General features: G+C 38.2%; 1 protein-coding gene across 1 annotated transcript in view; it reads right to left on the bottom strand.

The window, feature by feature from the left end:
• Positions 1–15,355, bottom strand: part of LOC137291796 (dual specificity testis-specific protein kinase 2-like) — a 41,841-nt gene extending 26,486 nt beyond the window's left edge. Inside the window, exons 1-2 of the mRNA XM_067823326.1 lie at positions 14,700–15,355; positions 5,819–5,940 (exon numbers count right to left, since the gene is read on the bottom strand). Coding sequence (XP_067679427.1) covers positions 5,819–5,940; positions 14,700–14,972 — 395 coding nt within the window. The 5' untranslated portion in view covers positions 14,973–15,355. The remainder of the gene's footprint in view (positions 1–5,818; positions 5,941–14,699) is intronic.
• Between the last annotated feature and the right edge of the window lie 7,936 nt (positions 15,356–23,291).

Genomic DNA, 23,291 nt, shown 5'->3' with positions numbered 1-23,291 from the left:
CCGAGTAACATTGCATAGAACTCGTGAAAAGACAACTTTTTCATCTGTATGCCAAAAACCTGCCTACGAAAATCATCACATCTTGGAGAAGAAATACTATGTATTTCATTTAAAAACCAACACAATATATAGCTCCTTGAAATAAAAATAATACTGGTGTCTTATTTTTGACCAATCAGAGAGCAGCTCGTCGAAGGACATACATGGTGGACTCGATCGCTTGATACCACTACTTTCCCAATAAAGTCGTGTATTGCAGGTAAAACAATAACCTAGTTCATTGGAGAGGTTGTAGAACGAAAGCGGAATATCTAGTGATTATGAAAATGTTATGTTTTTTTTCGCCAATCAGGTGTTTTTAAATGAAATACATTTAACTTAAGTAGTAACTTAAACTTAAGTAGTTTAAGATAAAGTTAAATGCCAACAAAAACATAACCAGACAACCTCTCATAATGTCTTGCTCTGTAGATGTTCAATTGGGCTCACTGGTGTTACTGTTTTGAGAGCACTTAGTCCAGATGGGCCATAGTTTGTTTCAACAAAATGCTCCGTTAGTGAGATTAGTGAAATCTGTACAGTCGTCCCTCGCAATAACGCGAGTCTCGGGGTCGATGGACAACTGCGTTATCAGAAACCCGCGTTACTGCTCACATGGAATATAGGTCGAGTGAAAGACCCAGCAACCTGAGTGTTTATATACATTGCATTTGGCAAACATGTATGTGTGTATACACAAAACGTACAGTATGTGCATCAGTGAATGGTTACCAAATTCATTCATTTTGAACGTGAGGATGTAATTTAAAAGTGCTCCAGAGTGCTTTGTTTCTGGTTATCTGTATTGAGAATGTATTGTCTTTTTCATACACGAGATTCTATTTTTTCCAGTTATTGTCCGGCTTACACTCCGTTTGACACTGCATACACATCCGCCATGTTGTTACTCCAATGACAACACGCGGCATGTTTGATGTTCATATTAGTATTGACAGTTCAGAGGGATGATCTCATTAATTTACTCAAACAACAGATAATCCAGCAACAGCAACATGAAGTAGATGTTTATTTAACAAAAAATGATCAGTTGACGACCCCAACTAGATATGGAGAGCACGTGGAAATGTATATTATTAGGTCATTGCTTTGTTCTCATTATGCAACGCGCAAGTGACATGAACTTTTAGGGAGTCACGGATTACCAGTGAACCCGTGGTATCGCGAAACGCGTTCTAGCGACGGATGACTGTATTACAGTGAGACACATGTACATTGATTCGGTATTATTTGAATTTTATATGTTGATATATCAATAATGGATAATATATTAATGGAAGGGAGATAACTCTCAATCTGTTTTTCTTGTGTCGTCCTAAGTTGGGATTACTTGTACCCAATCCATTCTCTTGAATAAATATGTTTAAGTCAAATCAAATTATATCAAGTAAAAAGTGTGGAAGTGGGTGTGGGTGTTTGTGATCGCTTGCAACTGTTTTTACAAGTTAGTATTAAAAGTATGAAGGAACTTTCATAACATATTCTTTCATTGGTGTTCATGGTGTTTGGAAGGCTATAGACTTAGTGGGGTTTACTGATCTTACCTCTGATGGCTGTCTGGGTATGGCTTTGCATTATGCTGGTTTGTTTTACTTTCAGATTAAACCTAACAGTGCTCAGAAGTTGTGTGTTTTTCATTTTGGTGCATGTTTAATGTGAAGCGAGGGATATAGTCTAAGGCTCCGTCCATCTGTCAGTGTGTAGGTATGAATTGGAATATCTTAAGAACCATTCACTAGATTCTTTTCATATTTAGTACCTAGGTTCATCATAGGAAAAGACAGGTCTCAAATAGGTTTGATGACCTTTACCTTTATGTCAAGGTCACAGGGGGACTTTAACCTTTTACCCTAGTCAGTGACATATCTCAAGAACTATTCCCAGAATTTTCTTCATATTCAACATTAAAGGTAACATGCAACCAAAAAATCAAACATAATTAAAACACAATTATCACTTACTCATGACATCTACTATACACTGCTGCTTGTTAAAAACAAATAAACAAAATTATAAGCATACAATCGCGATTCAAAAGTGCAATATTTTGTACTTGGGCTAACTTCCCTCGAAATGAAGCCCTCGGGAGACCGAACCCAGTCGTAGCGGGTGGCTGTGCACTCAAGGGTAACGACGACTTCCGATTGGCTGGTTCATTTGCTGATAAGCTGAGGGCTCATTGTGTGTACAGAAAGATGATCTGTTTGATGGGCATGTTAGAAGTATGGCTAGTCACAAGAAAGTAAGATTCTTTATAGATAACAACTTCTTTTATTGTACTTGATGCATCGTTTCAGTATGGATTCATATACCGTTGTCAATCATTTACACTAGAATAAGTTGTTATCCCTAGAGAATGTATATAGAGATGTTGGGTTTTGTAAACACACTTTCTCTGAATTTGAGTTGGATCAAATCAAAAATCATCTCAGCAGAGATGGTAAACTACTGCGTGACTGGAAAGTGTCATTCGTCCAAGTACAAAGCAAGACTTGAAAGAGTTTGCACCAGTTTCCGTCAAATCCAGTCATCTGAAAGAATGGCTGTAGTTTGTTTGCAACCCACAGACATAAAACCTTGTCATGTGTACAAGTATCACACCTGCCTAATTACATAATGTGGCAGAGACTGAACTCAGGGGCACGAGTCATAAAATAGTTTATTTTGTTTATGGCGTATAGCCTGATAGGTGTTAAGTTCAAATTGCATGTGGTCAATGATTGAAGCTGTCTATTGCATATTGTCTGTAGCAGACAGGCAGACAGGCAGACAGGCAGACAGACATACAGGTGTCAATAAAGCAGACATTGAGCTTTCTCTGTGACAGAAGTTTTTTTTAATGTGACGAGTAGATTATTTACTTGTTTGTGCAGACAACCAAGATTAGACTTCTGCTCCCGACCTCATACTCTGAGCATGCATACTGTTTCAAGCTCTGCGAATCTATTCATTGCGCATGCGTTATGGGCGCAGCGCAGCACAGCCGTTGAAACCAGTTTTCCCCCCAGCGCTGGGGGGAATTTAGTGAATCGTTTGAACTCCGACTTTGCGGGCTTTTTTTCATGGGGTTGTTTTCAACTTTATAGACTGAATTGGCACTTTTCATGATTTGTTTCGGTAATTGCATACCTAAAGGTATCAGAATCTGCAAAGTTGTGTTTTACGTTGCATGTGACCTTTAAGCTTATTCTAGGGAAGGCACAGGGCCACGTCGATTTTGGTGACCTTCACTTAATTTTCCAGGTCATGATGACACTTTGAAGACTTCAGCATGCTAAGCTACATGTTAAGTTTGTCAGTGAGATACCTCAAGAATCGTTCTCTGGATTTTCTTCACATTCAACGTGAAGCTTCATCTGGGGAAGATTTTAGTGACCTGCATGTAGTGTTCAAGGTCACAGAGACACTTTGATGATTTCAGCACGTTCACCTGCATGTTAAGCTTGTCAACATGATATATCAAGAACTGGTCACTGGATGTTCTAATTCATCACCAAGCTTCATCTTGGGATTGCGCATTTAACTTCATCTTTAACTACTACCTTCCTTTTCAGTACTTTTCAAGTTATATTTGAATATTTGCAGCACAGGATTACGTCACCTTCGTGACAATGCTTGTGATTATTTTTATTTGATTTACTTATATAACTGTCTTATTGGCGTTACTTTTGCCCAGAGAAGCCTTGAAAAAGCCTTAAACTTTGGTCTTGAAATTCTGTATGAACCCTGTACTGGGTAAAAGTGATTTTTCTTGAAAATCAGTATTTGTAGCTCCTTATAGAATTTATCATTGGTGAAACTTTATCAAGTACTGAATTTATCTGTGCAGTCCAATTTGTGTCTTTTTAAAACCACAGGCCTAAATGTTTGTGCTTGGAATTAGAATTGCTTTTGCATAAATAATTTTAGACGAGTTAAAATCATTTCACTAATATCACTTAACTGAGCATTTCCTGAAATCCTCCAAAAGATTTCAAATAATACCTTATCAATATATCTCACTTTGATACACTAAGTATGTCATTTTCTGATTGGCTGAGCACTCTCCTGTTATTTTCAATGTACCCTGCTTACACACAAGGTACATTGCAATATACCCAGCTGCCAATGGCAACTTATTTAGTACTTCGCTGACACTTTTTTTTATCACAAATAACATTAAATGATGCATAACGCATAGAAATTACCGATGTTTAGCAAATGGAAATCAATGGAAGGGAGATAACTCTAATTCTGTTCTTCTTTTGTAATCCGCAAAATCTAGCATGGCTACGAAAACATTTGACTCTCTTTCAAATAAATAAACTTTGACAAAATGTTCAAATGTAGTCCCAGTGAATAGTAAGAAGGAGAATTACATTACAGAGACTTTACTAAGACAATACCTGCAGGGAAAATCCAGCAATATGCTACATTTAACAGTTCAAAATTAACACTGAGGTGTTCAGTAAGATAAATATGTTGTTCACTGGCTCTTCGGAGAGCATGGGTTGAGGTACTTACATTACCTGGCTTGCATCTGTCATGTAGCCAAAGTGCAATGTTGTCTTAACTTGACCTTTTTGGTTAGACTCTGGTTAAGTGAGAGGGAACCATTCAAATACAAGTATATTCAAGACTCAATTTGACCTTGACATGAATGTCACGGCATATGAGTGAGTGAGTGAGTGAGTGAGTGAGTGAGTGAGTGAGTGAGTGAGTGAGTTTAGTATAACGCCACACTCAGCAATATTACAGCTATATGTCGGCGGTCTGTAAATAATCGAGTCTGGACCAGACAATCCAGTGATCAACAACATGAGCATCGATCTGCTCAATTGGGAACCGATGACATGCGTCAACCAAGTCAGCGAGCCTGACCACCCGATCCCGTTAGTCGCCTCTTACTACAAACTTAGACAGTCCATACCAATGAAGCATCTAAGCATAGTTGGCTTTTATGGCAAGCATGGGTTGCTGAAGACCTATTCTACCCCAAATTTTCACCAGACGACGGCATAAGACCAATAGTAAAATTGAACTCTTCAGAACTGTTTTGAATATTAAAAGCAGGTAGTAAAACATGATACCAGTGGAAAATTTACAAAGACATCACAGCATATGGCATGAGACAAGCAACCATTAAAATCTTTCAACAATGTTTACGAAATAAATGTGCATGTAGGTACATTTGCAAGCTACTGATAACACCTCACAACTGAGAACTTGAGACACCACTGAATATTGGTTGAATCAATGTTTTGAAACATACAGGTTATCAAGACATACGTTCAGGCCTGTAGCCCATGTTTGGTTGGAGGAGGATTTTATATATTTTGTCTAGCAAAAACTCAATTGGGATAATGATACTAATGATAGAGAAAGTAAACCATACACTCTAAACCCTTAAGAATACTAGGTTCATCCTTCTTATTATCTTAAAAGCAAATGACGAAACTCAACAATCCATGATCGAGAAACCTGTTTATTTTTCAATGCTAATAACCATCATGCAAGGGGGATTTTAAGGGATATTTCCAGCACACTTGCTGGGTTAGTAACAGATCAAGTTGGTTTCACAGTGACTAAATTAATTAGGGTCAAGCACATTACATAGCTCACCATCTTGTGTACAAGGGATGGTAGGCCTTATGCACAAGGTATATCTCTAGCTGTTGACGGAGGACAATGACACCACACAGGTAGTTCATCAGCTGAATCTGGAAGGGCCATATGCTGAGTGTGAAATACTGGAATAATCTGGCAGGTAAAAACAGCTTACCTGAGAATGTTAGGATGAGCCAGGCGATTCATCAGCTGGACCTCCCTCAAGACATTGGCCCGATTACTCTCTTGCTTGTTCATCTTGAGTACCATCACCTGGCCCGTCGTACGATGGGTCACCTGACAAATAAACTGACCATGTACTTGAACCAAAGCATTTGGACATCCTATTCATCTATGGGTAAGTAAACTGTCAAAATCTCCAAGCATTAAAATTAACTGACACCCACATGTATGCTGTCAGATGTGGTAATGTCTGAAGTACATGTTTTTTCTCCTTGTTAACCAAATGGATTGGGTTTTTCTTAAAATCTTGAAATCTTGTACTGCATAGATGTTGATACAGTTTATTGAAAATCTCGGTAGTGGTGAGATGTGTTTATACAAGAACTTATTGACATAAATTAAGCTATTTATTTCACTACTCTCAGACTTTGGTTTATAAAAGAATTTAAATAAGCTGCAGTCGACATAAAACTAAACTTGTTTTGATTTTCCTTTTCTTTAGAGAGTGTTTACACTATCGGTAAAGCATATGACCAAAGCGGAAGTTCACTAGTAGATATTTTTACATACTCTGCACATGCACACAGCAAGTCGAAAATGTGAAACCAACAAATGGCAGTAGTTGGTGTAGTACATTATGGGAAACTGACTCCCCTTGCCATCAGTGTCCTGCATGTGCTTTTATGTGACTCAGTTCAAATCATCCCCTGGCTCAATAACATTAAAAGGAAAATTGGGCACATAAAGAGTTGCTTGTTCGTATGATTTGCATTAGGGTAGTAAAAGGGTGAGATGGGGGTATCAGAAGTTGTGTTGTAGACAGAGGGCATATCTCTTCAAAACCATAACAGATAGGGAAGAGTGACCCCCAACTTTCACTTTTTTACTGGATTTGAAAAACTCTGTTTCTCAAAAACAAGATAGCGATAGGACTACAGAATACTGGATACCTTCCACCATCTTTGAAAGCAAGTTTACTTTAGGACAGGGTTAAGGTAAGGTTTAGGGTAAGGTTTAGGGTTAGGGTATGGTTTAGGGTTAGCATTAGGACTAGGGTGATGTGACACTAAACAATATGGCTGGTAGGTATCTGCTGTTTTGTAGGTGTACCAACAAGACAACATCTACATTGCACGATACTAATTTATGCAGCATTTCTTCCATTAGAGTGAATGTATCATCTGTTATCACTCCCAGATGAGTAACTGTCACTGTCTGTTACTGGTACAAGAAAAATGTTTGTAGGCATTAAGGCACATCCAAGCATATCCTACGACCAAGATTTAGGTTATAAAAAGCATGCCCCATGACATATTCATGATATTGATAATCGATTAACACCAAGAGTGTCCAAGTCAAATAGATCAACAATGATCAATATGTTACTTCACATTTTTGTGAAAACCAGAATCATGTACAACTGCAGCAATGCCAGTTAACCAGTCCGTTAAGCTGAAGTAAGACAAGTTCAAAACTCTAGGTTAACAAGCCCCCTAAGTTGACAAGTGCACAACTCCAGTTAAGTAATTCCCTAAGCTGAAGTAGAATAAGTACATAACTCTATGTTAACAAGAACCACATGCTGAAGCAGGATAAGTTCATAACTCCAGTTAGCAAGTCTACTAATTTGAAGTGGGATGATTCCACAACTCCATTAATCAGTCCTCTTAGTTTAATAAGTCAATGAATTCAGTTTACACCGGTTTTTGGAATAATCAAGCAATGCCACGGCAAAGGGCACCAGAAATAGGCTTCATACTGCACCCTTGTGGCAAATCAAACCTGGGTCTTCAGTATGATGAGTGAATGCTTTAACCACTAGACTACCCCCACCAACCCGCTACCACAGCGGAAGTAGGACCAGTGCATGAATCCAGTTAATCAGTTCCCTATATTAAAGTAGGAAAGCACACAACTCCAGTTACCTAGTCGCCTAATTTAACGGAAGAGGATTACACAACTCCAGTTAACCAGTCCCCCAACTTAAACTAGGATGAGTCCACAGCTCCAGTTAACCAGTCCCCTAACTTAAACTAGGATGAGTACACAACTCCAGTTAACCAGTCCCCTAACTTAAACTAGGATGAGTACACAGCTCCAGTTAACCAGTCCCCTAACTTAAACTGGGATGAGTACACAACTCCAGTTAACCAGTCCCCTGACTTAAAGTAGGATGAGCACACTGCTCCAGTTAACCAGTCCCCTAACTTAAACTAGGATGAGTACACAATTCCAGTTAACCAGTTCCAGTTATAAAACCGTAGACTCGTAGGTTGTAGCATGATCCCACATCCCCTAATCCTGTTGACCAGTTCCAGTTATAAAACCGTAGACTCGTAGGTTGTAGCATGATCCCACATCCCCTAATCCTGTTGACCCTCCACACTCATTCATGAGCAACCAAAGTTTGGCAAGGCGCTCAAAGGAAGACGATATCCTTTAGTTTAAATTTGACAAACATGGAATCCCCTGTATCATTATGGGACAAAAGAACTGTGTAATTGAGTCACTTGTAAATGTTTACTTGCTCTACCTGTTCCAGTGGAGAATGAAAACTGCATTGTGTCTGTTTGTTAATGTACACAGCTTGGCCTGACAGTGCCACCTACTTCCCCACCCCTTCCCTACAAATGACCCCCTGCTAACACACGTAAACTGGCACTTGATCTTAACATGCTGGCCACACTGATGTATTTTGAAAACAAAGTCTGAGAGAAATGATAAACCATATGTGTTCTAGTAACAAAGACAATGTATTATGATCATCATGTGTATAAAAATGTTAGTGACAGCTGCTAGAACTTTGTGATATTTTCAATACAGCTTTTAGAATGTTGGAATGAGAAACTTAGTCTTTTAATTTATGACTGTTCATATTTTCTGCAAAATATTTTCATTTCAGAGACAAGCTGAAAATAAATTATCCATCGGTCTCCCACAGATTAAATGAGAATCTACTGAATGCCAGCATGACCACTGGTGGATTGAATGAATAAATATTGTTTCATGCTGGATCAGCAATATTGTAGCTATTTGCAATAAGAACACTACTGTAGAGACAATTGTTTGTAATGCAGTCTGTATGTGAGCTTGGGTGGCATTCAGACAATATTGACACTCTCTCAGATAACAAATTTCTGAACATCTCACTCTAATAATCTCTTTTCTTAACGATACGTTATCTGGAAGAGACTGAGGTGTACATAGCAACACTATCAGGGAGACATTGAGGTGTACATAGTAACACTATCAGGGAGACATTGAGCTGAACACAGCAACACTATCTGGGAGACATTGAGGTGTACACAGCAACACTATCTGGGAGACATTGAGCTGAATACAGCAACACTATCTGGGAGACATTGAGGTGTACACAGCAACACTATCTGGGAGACATTGTGCTGAACACAGCAACACTATCTGGGAGACATTGAGGTGTACACAGCAACACTATCTGGGAGACATTGAGCTGAATACAGCAACACCACCTTGGAGACACTGAGGTGTACACAGCAACACTATCTGGGAAACATTGAGGTGTACACAGTAAGTGAGGGACGCTGAGGTGTACACTGTAACTGTGACACATGGTAATCAGGCAGTGAGGTGTACATTGTACCTGGCACTTGGTAATTAGGTACTCAGGTGTACATTGTAACTATGACACATGGTAATTAGGCATTGAGGTGTACATTGTACCTGTGACACATGGTAATTAGGCACTGAGGTGTACACTGTATCTGTCTTAGAGAGTGACAGGCACTGGAATGCACACAGTAACTGAGGCGACAGGTGTACCCAGTTATACAAACTTAACAGACATGCGTCACTCATGTCAGCTTTGATGATCTCCTTTGAAGTCTCCCTTGCCACCATCCATCTGTGTCAAACCATGGACATCACTCATGGGAGACATCAAGCTGGTGGTCTTGAGCAAGGATTTGTTTCAGTCGCCATGCTCATTTTGACGTGTTAGTTTTCTAATTGTGTTCCTGACAAGCTTTTGATCAAAACTATCCAGTTTTAATTTCCTACCAACTTTTGACATTGTCCCTGGAATGTCCATAGACAAGGCATGGATGATTACACTCAACACGCCCTTTCAGAGATCCAAGGCATGTTGGGTCTGTTTGAAATACTTTTCCAGGAGCTACAAATGGACGAACCCATTCACTTTCTCGTTTGAAATAATTATACATTTTTCTAATAATGTCTTTTGCTTCAGCTGACAAATTGGATGTGGATCTAGTCCTGTTGATCTTCGGATGGTCATGCCACCTGTATATTTTGAGACATTTCATACGATGCTTTTCTATGGGTATCAGGTCTCATACTCTTTTACATATCTTTGCATAAACTTCATGAAAGAATGTAAGATGTTAATCAATAGATGAGACATATTCCACACACATGAAAAAGCACAAAATATCTTTGAGATGACTCCTTGCGTCAGTCGGCAACGCATATATTTCATGGCAGGATTAGTCGAATATCCGTCAACATATCTGGCTGAGGAACTAATTGCCATCTATAGTTGTTTTCAACAGCTATTCATATTTTCCTAAGTTTTGCTCAATTTTATGAGTACACATGCTTTTCTTGATAACCTCTTACGCATCCCACCGGATGCCTAGTTAGGCCAAAGTGACTTAACTCGACTTATCCTATTTGCAGTTATGTAAATTTTAGGTATACAGAGTAACAGTAAAAAAAAAACAGTTTTTTTCTATTTCTGACAGTACTTTAGTGACTTCTGGCAGCACATCACTCTCCTACCTAGAGTTCCGTGCACCCTGCATACTACCTCTAATCTTGCAGAGTCCATTCAATTTATTGTACATATTTTTTAACATTTTTACTTTTGACAAGTTACACCTTATTAGACCTCTTTGAAAGAATTGTTTACTTTCAACGAGAAAATATCATAAAACGCGTAACACTATTTTGATTTACACAGGTTGTGCAGTTCCATGTTTTGTCATTGAAGCCCAACAGAAAGCATGGGATGCAGTCACTTCAATGTATACTCATATACATAGGAATACATGAATGTACAAGTGTTCTTTTATATATTTCCAGAATTTCACTAACAGTGCATTATTACATATACCTTGTAAAGAAACCTAATAAAGAATAAAGGATTCCTCTCATTTCAACTGCATCACTACCAAGTCTAAAAGGCACTTGACACAAGTAATTCCACATGGCCCCGACAGAGCTAAATATAGGGCAGCACAAGAGAATCATTAGCATGACAGTTGTGCTATACACTAAACTAACAACAACAATATTCAATAGAAATGTCCCATTAATAAAGAATTACCTTTTCATAGTGTGCGTGCAAACTGAAACTATTTCATCACAACAGTTTGACTTCATGCAAGATATGATCAATAAAGCAATTTTCATGTCAACAAAAGATTCTTCCCATATAAGATAGTTGTGATTATCAATCTTTTTAGCCACCTCTAGATCTTTTCATATTCATAACTTCTCTTCAATATCCAATGTCATTCATGGACACGAAAACAGACACATAGCATACATAACCATGAGACATATGCACAAGAATGAGGTCACGTACAGAGCAGTAACGCCTGTTGTGACAAACTCTTCAAAAGCGTGGAGTAAACGCATGAGACATAATCCCTTGTAATACGATCAAGTATAGTCATGACACCAGATAGGAAGGCATATCAATTCTTAATATTTTAACTCCTATTATCAATGGTTTTGTTGAGCTTTATTTATATATTGACTTTAAATGCTGAATCAAGCATGCAACATATGCTTGCATCCCAGTGTAACTTCTTTGTACAGAGACACTGTTTCTCAACTTCATAAGTACAAAAAGTACTAGTAACTCCACAATCTGGGGGCAGTGGGGTAGCTTAGTGGTTAAAGTATTCACTCGTCACGCTGAAGACCCAGGTTCAGCTGACCACATGGGTACAATAAGTGAAGCCCATTTGTGGTGTTCCCCGCCGTCATATCACTGGAATATTGCTCCACTCACTCACTCACTCAGTATAATAATGGCTTCAGGTGTAAAACCATGTATTTCTGGTTCTCATTCCAAGGCTTAGCTTACCACCTAAAAATATTTATCACTTATGTGACATCGTCAAAACATATCCTGTTTATCAAAACTAATCTTGCTAAAGCATGTTAACCTCAAAAGAATTCATCTCTCCACAACATTAAGCATGTTTTAATGATGCATACGATTTCTGATTCTTTTTCTAAGGAGTACACTATATAAATGTTCTAATCCTACTGTCTACACAGAAGGAGACTGTTCTACTGTACGCAGCATACATTTTAACAATCATGTTAAATACTGCATCAAACATACACTTCTACTGATGAGGCAAATCAGCTGCATATAGAGAAATCATCCACCACATGGAATGTAGGAACATAGAGCACAAAAGATACCAGCACTCATGAAGACATTACCTCAAACACGCTAGTTTCTGAAGAGCCTTACATATTGGAATTTCAACAAGTTTGTACATTTCATTTAAACCTGACAGTACAGAGTATACAAAATTGCTTGTAATTTATTAAATAAATATTCTGGAGATACTTTTGATATCAACATCGTAACAAAAGTTCCTTTACTAACTCCATAACCTTGCTTGTGTTTCCTGACAACTGTCTGTATACTTTTGTCTGACTTAGACCAGACAATCTCCTGGGTATTTAGTCTGTCTGTAAGTAACAGATGTACAATGTATGAAACAAGAAATATGATGAAGATAGGCCTAATATACCTTACCACATAGTTATTGCAATATATGAAGGCTAAGCCAAAGATGGGCTGACATCATAATAATTTAATATGACACTTTCAAAAATTCCAGCTATATGATAGTAACTGTCAAAGGTAAAAAGATCCTTACAGAACTTGATCATGGACGTATCTGCTTCCAATAAAAATACTGCTCATCTAACACATAATGGGTTGTTCAGTAACAGCAATACAAACATGTAAAACAAAGACTAAACAAACAACATTATCAAATATGGACTGATCCTTTGTCCTACCTTGCTCCTGCATACTTAGTTTAAGTTCTGCACTGTTTTTTTATCATGTGAGTGAGTGAGTGAGTGAGTGAGTGAGTGAGTGAGTGAGTGAGTGAGTGAGTGAGTGAGTGAGTGAGTGAGTGAATATTAATGTCACATCGGAAATATTTCAGCCATATCGTGACGAGAACAATTAATACTGAAATGGAAGGCCTGTACATCATAAAAACCTGTCATCAAAGGACAGTATAACAACTAGAATATCACAATTACAATCTAAAACCAGTGTGGAAAGTAAAAACTAATATCACTATTTGGACAAGACAATATAAAATACGGGCTATATATCACCAACAACAGAAGGTAGATCACTTTTCATCGTGTAGTCTAGGGAAGACAATATTAATGATCTTCACATGTGACATGTCAGAGTTGTTGGCAACCTTGACCATTCATTTTGTAACACAATACAATTATTATGGCTACAAATGTGTCATGTGACCAGAACATGTAATACTTCTACTATATCCATTGTGACAGGCATAACATATCACTTCCTTGCTGAGTGGGAATATTATAATAAAAAATCTTATCAGTCAGTAAATGCCATTTAGGTTGACGGCAAGATCTGTAGTCTCCATGTCTACTTCATCAAATGTAGTTGTTGGCTTATGGCCATACCAGCACACAAGATGGGCTCACACAAAAGACATTATACAGATTGATTAACAGACAAAATAGAGATATAAACTAAACATACAATAGTAACATACATTTGTGTCTACAAATTCCAAATGTACATGATATATCACCCAAAGTAGCAGCTAATTATTTGTCAAACCAAAAAAGGCTGTGGTCCTTGAAACATATTGGTGCACTGTTCAACAGTATCCTTTACTACCAGACTTTCAACATATTGATTATAAGGGATTCTGTGACCATAAAACTACCAGCTTTTCAGTCATTTCTTGGAAAAAAATGTGCATTACATTGAAATAAATAACAGACTCTGGGTTGTTTTATATAATTTGGGGAGTTTCAAAAGTTTGGATAGAGGTGCTTGAAGATGAAGGTGTCGGTTAAGAACACTCTGTTGTCAGTTAACAACATTCTGTTGTCAGTTAAAGTAAACGTGATGCAAAATGGACCAGTGTTGGTAAAAACAGACGGACGAAACAGGCTAATGAAACATAAGAAAGACAATACCTTAAGCACAGTAAGTCAGCAGTTAATACCAGATTGCATGATGTAGCTTGTAATGTATTACAATACAGAGGTTGCAGTCTCATGTACAGTATATTGGACCATGTATCAAGATACATGTATATCATCAGGATCATGTCCAAGATAAGCAGCAAGTAGAAATCATGGCAGGAACTTTTAGAAAATATTGTTAGATAAAAATATTTTGACTAAATCATCAGTACATGGTTACTACTCCCGTAAACAGTAAACAGTGTCGCCATATAGCAACATTAAGCCAATTTATGGTCCTTTTGTTTAACAAAGAAGAAACATGATAAATTCAAACAGCCAGTCATTCTATATACGGATTGTTTAAATGCTAATTTGAATTTTCGCAAGTCACTCTCTTAAAGAGGTAACTAATGGAATCAGATGGTCTGTCTTGGTAAATATCACCATATCCCATCTGCATAAGTTTACGTTCATGATGTCAGTCAATAGATGGTTTGATCAGGGCTCATTTATTTACAGACCTTCATAGAGCTATAGTACCGGTGTTTAACAATCATTCTATGTAATGTTCAAATCTGGTACATAAGACTTGTTCGGACTGACTACTACACGTGTTTGGTGAAAACTTACTTGTGGTAACTACTTACTTTGTATACATCGGAGAAAAATCCAAATCCCAGTTTTTCAGACACAAAATCATCAAGTCGGGTCAAGGCCGAAACAGCATGTTTCAGGGCTTGACATGTAGACTGGGGGCTTCTCTTTTCTGGTGAATTTTCTCTTGACTTGTCAACAGTTTGTTCGAATGCCCTTGGCTCGAAATTGAGTGAATTTCTATGTGCGGCACTTACAACACAGGTCCGACTCCGACGTAAAACTTGCCTCTTGGTACTCGGTGGTCTCTTACTCTCACTTGCCATATCCAAACTCAACAGCACATAACTCAGGTATTGACGTCCATTGTAAGGTTTGTATCCAAGAGTTACATTTCAGTAGCATCTGTGGTGATTATGGCTTACTGCCAAACAGTTCTAGCCCTAAATCCATTTCGATGGTGTAGGCGTGAGAGTGCCTCCAACTGAAGCCTTTTTGAGACAGGTAACATCTTAGCTCTGTGACTACATCGTGACGCCCACTCAACTTTTAAAAATATGATGTTTCAGAAGAATGTTTCCTCCTCTTCAAACAGTAAACAAACAAACTATAAAACTTAGCCTGTCATTTTCAAGAAACATGACAGGTGCCCTTCTCCGTCCTCAGTAATGCTGCAATGAATATCAACAAATCGGACGCAGTGCAACATGGGATATTTTGACAGAATGCTACTATCCTTAGGAGGGATTATAGCAAAACTGGCACGTCAGCGAAAAGTCACTGAGGGAAAGCGGCAAGGAATGCGGGAAATTTACAGATACAATATCATTGCCACTGGACAATTTATTGGCACAGTCCCATTCAGGGCTGGCACGGGTAACCTGGATACCGGTTGGGTAATGAGTTGAGCACTGGTACGAGTCTGAATCCGTTATGATCATGTGACTAATATGTAAAACGATGTACTATGTTATTCTTTCATGTTTAAAAGATTGCATTTTCTATGAAGATTTAGACATATTTTACAGTCGGGAACAGGTCCAAATGGCAACAACACAAAAATATGGCCACACTAAAAAGTATAAATGTCCACAACCCCTAGTCAAAATGGCCATTCCAAAAAGTCAAAATGGCCATACATTTTTTTTCATCTTAACGGGTATTGTCTTGAAATGCTTCGTTAGTTGATACTTTGAGGTCGTTATTTATATAATATTTTGAAATGTTTTTTATCCTTACTTTGAGATGTTTTCTTATGTAACACTTTGAGCTGTTTGTTTGCTAAATTTAAACATAGTTTATTCATTAGAAAAGGACTGGTTCAACAAAAGGAAAGTTAAACAACTTAGAAAACGGGAACATTGTTTGCTCCAGATATCAAAACCATTGTCAGCAGTATATTCTGGACACTACGAAGTAGAAATGGGGAGGTACCGCCAGGCCGACTATAGAATTAATTTTCACTTCAGCTCCTAGCAAGACGGCTTGGGGCAACATTTACCCTTGCATATTTAAAAAGAATAAGCGAAACAATGGTAGTTGGAGATTAAACCTGTGGAACGTGTCAAAAGAAGTCAAAGGAAGAAAACATATTTACGACTGGCAAGATATTCGATTATTTCAAGCCTATATTTTCGTTACTTCACCAACACAAACAAGTACATTTTATACATTTGTTCGTTCATTTATTCATACAATTTATCATTCGCAAGCACTTTTCATGCACATTTCGGGCAATGTATAAATACAGTATATATACTTAAGCGCTCTTCATCATATGATCAGAAGCACGTGTCGTATTTATTATAAAAAATACGACGAATTGGAAAAGGGACAGGGAGCCTTTCAAAGGGACTTCTGAAGGCGACCATGCCAAAATTTAAAGATGGTTGTTTTTCCGTCCATTTCATGATGGCTCCACTGTGCTGGTTTGGTAAAAACATGTATGTCATTCCTTTATTTATACCCTCTGTGAAAAGTGTTTTGACTATCATACTAAAGATTAGGTGTTATTCTATCTTCTGATAAATGGTAAGAAAATCGGATTTCAATGTTTGGAGTCCATTGTCCCTAAATTAGGTTTAAGTGACATAAAAACACTCTGATTTTCAGGCGACGTATTGTCTTTGTATTTGTTGAAAATAGGATTTGTTGATGTCTACTAAACATCAAGTTTTGTCTCAGGTAACTTGTTTGACATTTTTACACCTTGATATAAAAAAAAATACAACATGGAAATGTGTTTTGAGTATATTAAAAAATAAAATAATAATGCATAGCCATTTTGAATTTCTTGTGGCCATTTTGACCTGTGGCCATTTTGACTAGAACCCTTACAATCGCCTGTTATAGAATTAATAAGAAAATGTCGAAATTTTAGTCTCCGGGCTGAAGAATATTTCTTGCAAATGTGATGTCAGGAGTTCAAATACAAACGGGTAGCCGAGTGGAGTAGGATAAGAGAAGGTAGGAACTTTGAACTTGTGCCATCCCTAGTCTGTGTGCCACTGGACAATTAATAGATCTAGTCTCGCATTGCCACTGTCGCTTATGTCGGTATTGTTTCCGTGAAGACACGATGGTTCAGTGACCCGCGCTTGTCGTAAGAGGCTACTGCAACAGGATCGGGTGGTCAAGCTCGCTCACTTGGTGGACACACGTGCTGAAATATGGTGGGAAAATGAGGACGAAAGTAGATCCATTAATGCTTATAAATATAGCACACAAACCACTGCATATGTCGTAGGACATCTGGTAGCCGTTTCCTCCCCATGAAATCGGTGCCATTTTGGCCTGCACACTTCCGAATGTCTAGCTGACAAGGCATTAGTACACTCATGATGTTGGTTATATACTAATGAATCGAGACATAGGCTTATACTGAAACTCAGATCTGTGAAAATATTAATCTTACACTGCAACCCAACTACTGCAAGGACCATATCTGAATGTCTTACAGCCTAGCATACATAATGAAGCTTGAAATCTAAAACGTGAAATATAAGGTGGATACATAAGACAGACAACGGCTCCTTCTTTCGCCATGTTTCATCTGTGATAATGGACAGCAAATGAGTTGAAGTGGTTGTATATATATATATATATATACGCTCGTCACACCTAACACAGGGTTCCATTCCTCACATGGGTAGATTGTGTGAAGCTATTTCTGGTGTCCCCCGCCGTGATATTGCTGTGATATTGGTATAAAAACGGCATAAAAGCATTCTCACTTACTTACTATGTCTTGGAGTGACATTAACCCGGCCTAAAGGTATACTGTATTTGACGAATTGAGAACGTATACAAGTGGTTATATAGGCGCACATTTATCGACGACGCGTAAGCGAAGCCGACTTAACGTTAAACTTCAAGGGCGGCTATATAAAAACTGGTAACCGCTCCTAATTCGTCAAACACAGTACAATTATGCCCATTCTAATTCAACTCGTTTTGCGCTGTTTTCCATGAAAGAAATTAATTACTTAGACCAGGTCAAGGTTCCTCTAAGTCAAAGGTTAAAAGTATCACTCAACCGAAATTTTAACCGCCAGACAAAGTACTTCCCTTTTCAAACTTGAACACGTTTGTTATGTGCACACTGACTTAATATGACAATGATGGATAAATCACAGTGTTATACCTGAAATGGATGGAATTATCATAAAACCGTCCCCTGGTTATGAGAAATAAGTGCGCCGCTGCAAATGATAATGGTCCGCGTTTGGGCTTATCTCCTTTTGGAATACAGGTTACAATACAATGTCTCTGAGTAACTGACAGGTTACCATTAGCAAAACTCTAATTGAAAGACCTTGACATGAAAGGAAATAAATCTTTCCATTTTTTTCTCTTTATTTTGAAGAACCCATAAGTGAACCCAGCCGGACCTGGACTGTTATTATTCTTGGCCTTCTTCGGGGATTTTAGAAGTTCATCGCACGTTATTGGACCTTCTAATGAATTTGATTTTTCTTTATTGAGCCTACACAAATCTTCCTTCCGAGAAAAATTAATAAAGGTTACAATCTTTAAAGACATTTAACCTTGGAAGAGTTAAATCTTTCATAAAAACAACTTTGCTTTAGGAACTATATCGATCGCTTGTAGTGTCTGGAATGGACCCACCTTCCAGTTCCGACTGAGACATACCCTTATTCGGAAAAGTAGCGACTATCCTTCTCCCGTTTGTCTATCCACTTAGCTCTTGAGCGAATAATAATGCCCTCCAATTTAGCTTTGAGCATGATTTCCTCCAGTTCCTCACAATCTGATAAGTTGGTTTTTAAACGTTTAATGTCATATAATAAATCTTGTCGAAAAATCAATTTCACACAAGTTGACCTCACCAATATCACTGTCATGATCCAGTGAGGGAGCATATTGTCTGACATAAAAAAAAAATTTAAAATTTTTTAAAAAAATTGATAAAAAAAAAACGGTTTCTGTAACAGATGTATCATATTTAGAATCCCTTAATAGTGAATTGTTGAATTTCCGATATGAACTTTTATGATGATCATTTTCAGAGAATGCCATTTTGATGTCAATAAGCGAATAGTCGGTTCTGTATCAAACATTTATAGAGGACTGAGAAATAAATGAACATAAATTCTGAGACACCAGGAAGAAATCTGGCCTTGCTTGGATAATAGGATTAGGACACCTCCATGTATAACTTTGTACTTCTGGGTTATGATCTCTCCAGACATCTACCAGGTGAAGATCCCCAATTATCTCAAGCACTTGCTTTCTGGCATTATTGTTGTTTATGTGTTGATAATTAAACGTATCCAAAGACTGTTGTACACACAAATTAAGATCCCCAGCTATAATACAATTAATGTTTCAAAATGATTTGGTTATGTCCATCACCCTAGCATAAAACTCAAGATCATGTGAATTTGGACCATATAAACTGACTCAGTCATCTTTTTTTCACATATAGTAATACTCAACATTAAAAGATTGCCCATGTCATCCCGAAAGAATCATGTATCTTGTAATCGATATTATTACAAATATGATGGCAACTCCACTTGACCGCCTAATATTACTATTAAATAGTACATCAGAGCCCCATTCACTTCTAATAAAATGTTCCTTTTCCTTAAATAAATGGATGTGCTAGTGTTTAGTTCTCAAAAAATTCAAGACATCCTTTCTTTTAGCATAATCATTAAGGCCCCTACAGTCGACTGAACAAATAGGTATATTTAAGTCATCCATTTAGACAGGTAAAAATATTCTAAATATGTTGCACAAACATATGAACAGATTTCAGTCGCCCTCATAGCCACCCAAACACGCAACGTAGTATAAACAACACTGTCTGTACGACATGCAATTTGTTTTAGACAAGATAATATAATATTGCAAGACTTACTCCGTGTGCATGTTTGAAGACAGCAATTACACAATTTCACATCGCATACTTTACAAATGTAAACCATGCTATAACTTCCTAATATACGCACGCAACTGCCAACGAATACAAAAAGATATAGTACCCACAGTTATCAAGGTAAAAGAAAAACATTTAAGATAAAGTCATCAGTGACTGTATGAACAGGATCCACTGTTGGATGTCAGGGTAAACATATGTGAGTTACTTCCCATGGGAGTCAAAGTTGTGCCCAGTGTTATAGTCCAACAACAGTTGTTTCCCTTGATGCTCGAGCTGTGTATTGAAAACTTACATCATCAACGATGACGCATTTTTGCAAACACACAAAAACATCTGATCACCATGTGATAACAACACTATGGTACCTAAAACAATCAATTCATATTTTTTTCTTGGCTTTCAGTGACAATTTTCCTCTCTTCTGCTTCAGTACAGGCGGTAAGAACGCTCTGTTTCCTTCCCTTCAGAACACTTGAAATATCCTTGCTCACAGCCGAGTTCAATATTTCTGTCAAACATCTACATGAATTTGATGATAATAGGCTTGGGGCCTGGAATCACTGAAGCATCAGGTCGTGGCATGCGGAATAAACGGTGAGCGTTAACAAAAAGCATTTTGTCAACTGTAGCGGGGACGATTTTCAGCATTTGCAGGAAAACCGATTTCACAACATCCGTCACGACTCCTTCCTCTAAGCCATTCCTTCTTGTCGAGTAACATGAAGATTCTACAAAGTTTCTCTTGCATTGTTCAATTTCGGCACGTAACTTTTCCTCGACTGTTTTCATGGCCAGTCATCAGAAGGTCATTGATTTCCTTCTCATGAACAGTTAGCGAATCTTCATAATGTCCAATTTTTTTCGTGACAGCTTTGATTTCTAGGAAGAGTTTCTGACGGATGTCAGTAGTTTGTTGGTGCAAATGTTTCTGTGGAGTGTGGAAGGTGACCGGCGCGTCCGCAGCAATGTCGGCGAGGGCGGGTCCGGCGGTATTGTCTGGCGCCAAATCAGTTGAATCGGGCTTACAGCTGTAAAAGTAAGTTGCCAAATTGCCGTCTTTAGGTTCCTAGGATCATGTTTTACTTTTCTTGTTAGTTTGTTTGCGGTTTTGACCACTCATGTTGACGACCAGGTGAGATTTTGGCGGAGTTCAAACATTAGCCACTGCGCATACCGGAAGTGTTTTGTCGTTATTTTAACGCACATTCCATCCATTTTAGCGGGAGAGGAGAGTTAACTGACCTAGGACTTATCCAAATGATAATGCCCTGAAAAACAGCGTTACCCCAATAGAGTAGGGATACATTTAAAGGTTTTGGTGAATATGCTGATTATACGGTTGGGAATTTGTAGTACTGACCAATCAGAAAGCTACGAGTCAGCACAATGTAGGAAATTTCGAAGCATTTCTATCAAAATATGTTGGCGAGTACTAAACAGTATACTAAACTCACTTCCGGAAAATACCATTTTTATTAAACTCGAGAGAGACTTAGTATCAAAGTCGTTTTCACTCGTTTGATAACAACTCATGAACTCGTTTAATAAAAAAGGTATTACACGGAAGGTCGTTTAGTATCCTCTATATAATGTGCACTTTTTGCATTACGTCACAGTGTGTTGGCGTCACTGTGCCATTCTAGTCTGCTCCCATCGTAGTCATATCTTCCTACGTAACCTCTGTTCTAACACGACCCTTTCATGGTGCGAGTATTCAAGACTCGTGATTGGAGGCAATCAGATTTAGTAGTGCAATCAGCGACCTCGTTTCAAAATTGATCGTTCGAAAGATCTCGGTAATTTCCGGATGCATCGTTAAACAAGGACTTCTTCCCGAGCGCGATACGCAAATGTTTCTTCTAGACGGAATTCAATCATGTCATTTTTGTGTCTCCACATTGCTTGCATTTGTCAAGTTGAAACTAAGTCGATGTAACACGTGTTCTGATTGGACAGAAAAAAAAGGAAATAAATCTGCTGCCATTGTTTGCGCTAGGGGATTTTATGAGAACCGCGAAATATGGCCGTATTAGAACAGAGGTTCGTAGGAAGATATGACAAGTGACCTCTGTGGGAAGAGAATGATTGTAGTCGAACATTTTTGCATTAGGTCACAATGTAACCGACGTCACGATGCATGCAGTCTAGTCTTGTTACCCTAGTAGCAGGTAAACCTTGAGATTGACCAATCAGAACACAGCTTACAAAATTGCGAAAGTGGATATTCTCACATATATTTTGAACTCTGACGTTGAAAGGGTTCGTACCCTAAAGTTTACGAATGCTATTTGCAGTACGATGGCTTCTGAGTCATGCACATAAAGTAGGCTGCAACACTGTCAGCAGTGAGTAGACAGTCGCTGAAAACAGCATTTTTGTCAGTAATCAAGAATGTCAGCTTGTGAAAATATTGGCTAATGGTAAGCATGTCATCAGAAAACCCTAACCGTACATACTGCGGGCCAAATAGTTGTGTGTTATTCGTGTGACCTGCGGTTGAGAACGTCCACACGAGAAATTATGGCGCTGAATTCTAAAGGTGCTCTCAAACTTCCCGCGCAGATTTTGAAAACACACAATGTGAGGGCGTGGTGCAAAGCAGTTACGCTATCCAATCACTCGAGGTTTGTCCTGATAGACGACGGGCGAGCCGGGGTTGATTGACAGCTGAATATGTCGGCGCGTGGGATAACTCCACCCAATACTCAATCAGGGTCAATCAGAGAAATCGCATGACCACGGAACGGTGAACATATTTCACAAGATACATTGATATTTGATCTGAGTGGTGCACATGTTAATTTGTAGCATAAACATACGTACCGCTTATTGCCTTGATATTTGTAAATCTCAAGCTGACTTTCTGTACACACTATGTATTTTGCTTGTAAAATCACATTCTGGCATTCACCTGATGGAGGGTCAGAAACGTCATGTATATAATACAAAACCCCTTTATATCTGCACAAGATCTTTCGTCGTACAACTCGAGCCATTGAACGGGGAAAGGTCTTGTGCAGATATAAAGGAGTTTTTGCAAGAAGAAATATCTGGTCTCATCTTTTATATAAATGATATACATGTATTCTAGAATTGGAGCGAATAGTGTTTAAAAAACATGCATTTCCAAACGAATATTTTGTGGAGTAAAATAAAACATTTTACGGATATAATCACACCCTTCCCATACAGACTTCCCACACATCTGAAATTAGTTGTCGAGAGACTATCAGGTGAC

Source organism: Haliotis asinina, chromosome 7 (genome assembly GCF_037392515.1).
Source record: "Haliotis asinina isolate JCU_RB_2024 chromosome 7, JCU_Hal_asi_v2, whole genome shotgun sequence".
NCBI classification, from domain to species: Eukaryota; Metazoa; Mollusca; class Gastropoda; order Lepetellida; family Haliotidae; genus Haliotis; species Haliotis asinina.
Note: the sequence above shows the minus strand (reverse complement) of the source record. Positions and strands in the feature narration are given on the sequence as shown.